Source organism: Lolium rigidum, chromosome 7 (genome assembly GCF_022539505.1).
Source record: "Lolium rigidum isolate FL_2022 chromosome 7, APGP_CSIRO_Lrig_0.1, whole genome shotgun sequence".
Taxonomy (NCBI): Eukaryota; Viridiplantae; Streptophyta; class Magnoliopsida; order Poales; family Poaceae; genus Lolium; species Lolium rigidum.
In genome coordinates, this window is record NC_061514.1 from 128,342,350 (window position 1) to 128,345,193 (window position 2,844).

At 37.9% G+C, this 2,844-nt stretch overlaps 1 protein-coding gene across 1 annotated transcript; it reads right to left on the bottom strand.

Annotated features, from left to right (window-relative positions):
- Positions 1–613: 613 nt before the first annotated feature.
- Positions 614–2,596, bottom strand: LOC124671985. Its single transcript, XM_047208294.1, has 6 exons — positions 2,489–2,596; positions 2,270–2,393; positions 1,928–2,107; positions 975–1,079; positions 762–873; positions 614–645 (listed from the first exon to the last, which is right to left on the bottom strand). The coding sequence occupies exons 1-6, from the start codon at positions 2,587–2,589 to the stop codon at positions 614–616; spliced, it is 654 nt and encodes a 217-aa protein (XP_047064250.1). The 5' UTR covers positions 2,590–2,596.
- Between the last annotated feature and the right edge of the window lie 248 nt (positions 2,597–2,844).

A 2,844-nucleotide genomic window follows, 5' to 3' on the forward strand; every position in this document is an offset into this window, starting at 1 on the left:
CTTCTAAAATAATATCATCATTGTCATGATTTTTAAAAAGGTTACAATTTCTAAACGCCTTTACAAAATCTTTAGTCCTAAATAACGCAGCTTAGGTGCTGCTGATGAAATGCATCAGAGGTCATGGTGATAGAGATTTTCACATAGAGAGATGCCTAATTCACCATTAGAAAATTAATTAAATTATGAGGCCAGACCCTGGTGCTAAAGCATGTAATCTATGAGACAGTTGTAGTAACCATTCCTTCCTAGTTCACCTTCCAAGTACCATCTATAAGTTGTTGATAAACGATTATATAAAGCGATTCTTGGAATATCCAAATGTAAACGATTTCTAAACCAGTTTCTTCAGGAAAATTGCAAAATAAGAAAATTGCCATGAACTTTAACTGAGCCAAAACTGAGAACCACCCTAGTTTCTTACCTGAATATATGATGCCCTCTGGCCCCATTTAATTGACATGGATTAATTTTTTATTCAAAATTTTCCACCATAAGAGTGAATATTCCCTCCCTATTGCCTTGTCAAGGTTACCAATAGTAGAAGAAATCCTAACCCATATACACGAGCATCAGAGCACCTATTTCTAACCTATTTGTGGTAGAATAAATTCTACAATTCCTTGCCAGTACCTCGATCATACACTAATCAGGTGGAAAATCATGTTCAGAATGGTAGAAGAAACACTGTGAAGTGCATCATACACAACAGTTCATCCCATGATAAGACAATAGAAGCTCTAAATTACCACCTGAAATACATGTGCCGTCTTTCTTGATGCCATTTGCATCATTAGTTGGATCTGAAAGATTACCTCCCAGGTGGCCACATTGCCCAATACGTGTGTGTTCAGAAAAAAACTGCAGTACCAACTGAAGCAAATAATGAAGCGATTCAAATAGAAAATAGCTAAATTCCAAAGAGAGACCGGATGTGCATACGCGGATGAGGAAGAGAACAAAGTCGGTCTCACAGAGGTCTCAATCACTGCTTCGTTGTGCCTCATGCCAGACAAACAGGTGTTCAGAAACTCCAAAGGTAATACACTTAAACATAACTTTGATACAGACCTATGGCCCTGGTGAGTATAAGAGAGAGATATTAATCAGAGAAACATGTCAACGCATTCCCCAATAGAAGCATGGATTAAAGTGCATCGTAACTTGAAGCATAGATATAGGCAAATAAACATCAGACAATCTGTCAGTAATGGAATACCTAAGTCAGTTCGTGGCACATTATTTTTGTGGTTGAGCTGTACGTTAACTTTAACCTACTCCGACTATAATATGGAAAATTGGAGAATTTGCTGGTCGTGGTTACTTTTTTCCCAAACCAAAATGAAGTGGCAAGTCAAGACAATAGTACTGAAATATATACTTGATTTTTTTTTTACCATGAACAGATATAAGACATATAGATGACCTACTTGGCTACATAAATAGCACAGAGCACCAATGCTTGAAATAGTTTAAATACACATATCAAAATTAAATGAACAACTTGTAAGTAACTAATAAAAATATATCGGTCAATTTAAATATTATATACAATTTGTAAGTAACTTTAACATCGTTGTATGACTGAAGAGGCTAATAATTTTCTGACAAAACTCTAAATCCTAAGAAGCATGAAGCACACAAAAGTCTGAATCTGCTCCTACAAATATATGGGTACCGCACAACCATATTCGAGCAACATATTCTCATGGATCCAGTGTCATCTCTGAAGATAACAACCTTAACATCAGCAAGGCCAGCTATTTTTTTTTAATGAAATCCATAAATAACATCAACTTGTAACCAAGCAAAAAGTATTTTAAAAAGGGGAAAGGAAATTAAGTACCTGTCGGCCTAGAGAGCGGTGCTCCTTTCGGCTGGCGGCCGGCTCGTCCTCATAAATGCCGCCCTTGATGTCATGTCAAACTATGCGATGGCGGCTATGATCCCCCCACCTCCAGTCGTCAAAACCCCTTCCGCCCTCTGCCGTGCGTTCCTGTGGGCTGCCAACAAGAGTGTCTCCCGTGCGCAATGCCTCGTGGCTTGCTTCGTGGTATGCCACCCCAAGACGGAAGGTGGCCTTGGCATCAAAATTACCCTCTTGAACCTACAATAACCAAATTCTGATTTTTACAATTCCAAAGTAGAATGTGCTGCATGAAAATATGATGGCAACTGGAAGTGTTACAGACTTCAGTTGATAAGAAGTCACTTTCTTTGTAGTTGTATACTGAATACGAAAAGCAACAATCCATACAAAGATGCTTACAACAACATCAAATCCAAAACTTGTTAAGCAATTTTGCAGCCTCTTCCACTGCATAATGTTCAGAGATTTGTTGTCTTGTACCTTCTTTCTACAATGGCTGCTCCTTAGTAACCACTGGAATAGTCTTCAAATTGTAAATGCAAGTTCAGCTATAGCTTGGCATCGAAGTGTAATTCAACAGATGAATAAGCCAATTACAAAAAACTTTCCAAACTGTACCTATTAAACGTCAGAGCTTCATCTCCTGATGATGATTTTAGCAAACTTGCATTTGGCATCGAGTTCTTCATGGCATGAAAAACATTGTCCCCAATCACCATAATATTTGAATATCATGGATCCGTGATCAATGTATGCCTACATCACATAGATAAATTCTACACATTTCAGCTCGCAAGCTGTAGTTAATCCTTCTCTAAACAGAGTTTTGGGGCTCTACCTGTATCCTAATTATATAATATATAGGTACGGAGCTGCAGGTGAATCAAAAAACTGAAGCACGTAGCTCAACAGGACATGAAGTCAACATGGGATGCAGGAGATTTCAAAATTGTAGTACAAATGACATGACAAGT

Coding starts and splice junctions, on each gene's coding strand:
- LOC124671985 (XM_047208294.1), bottom strand. CDS start 2,589: ATGGTGATTGGGGACAATGTTTTTCATGCCATGAAGAACTCGATGCCA. Junction 2,108..2,269: donor GTTTTGGATTTGATGTTGTT/GTAAGCATCTTT, acceptor TGGTTATTGTAG/GTTCAAGAGGGTAATTTTGA. Junction 874..974: donor AAGCAGTGATTGAGACCTCT/GTGAGACCGACT, acceptor TATTTGCTTCAG/TTGGTACTGCAGTTTTTTTC.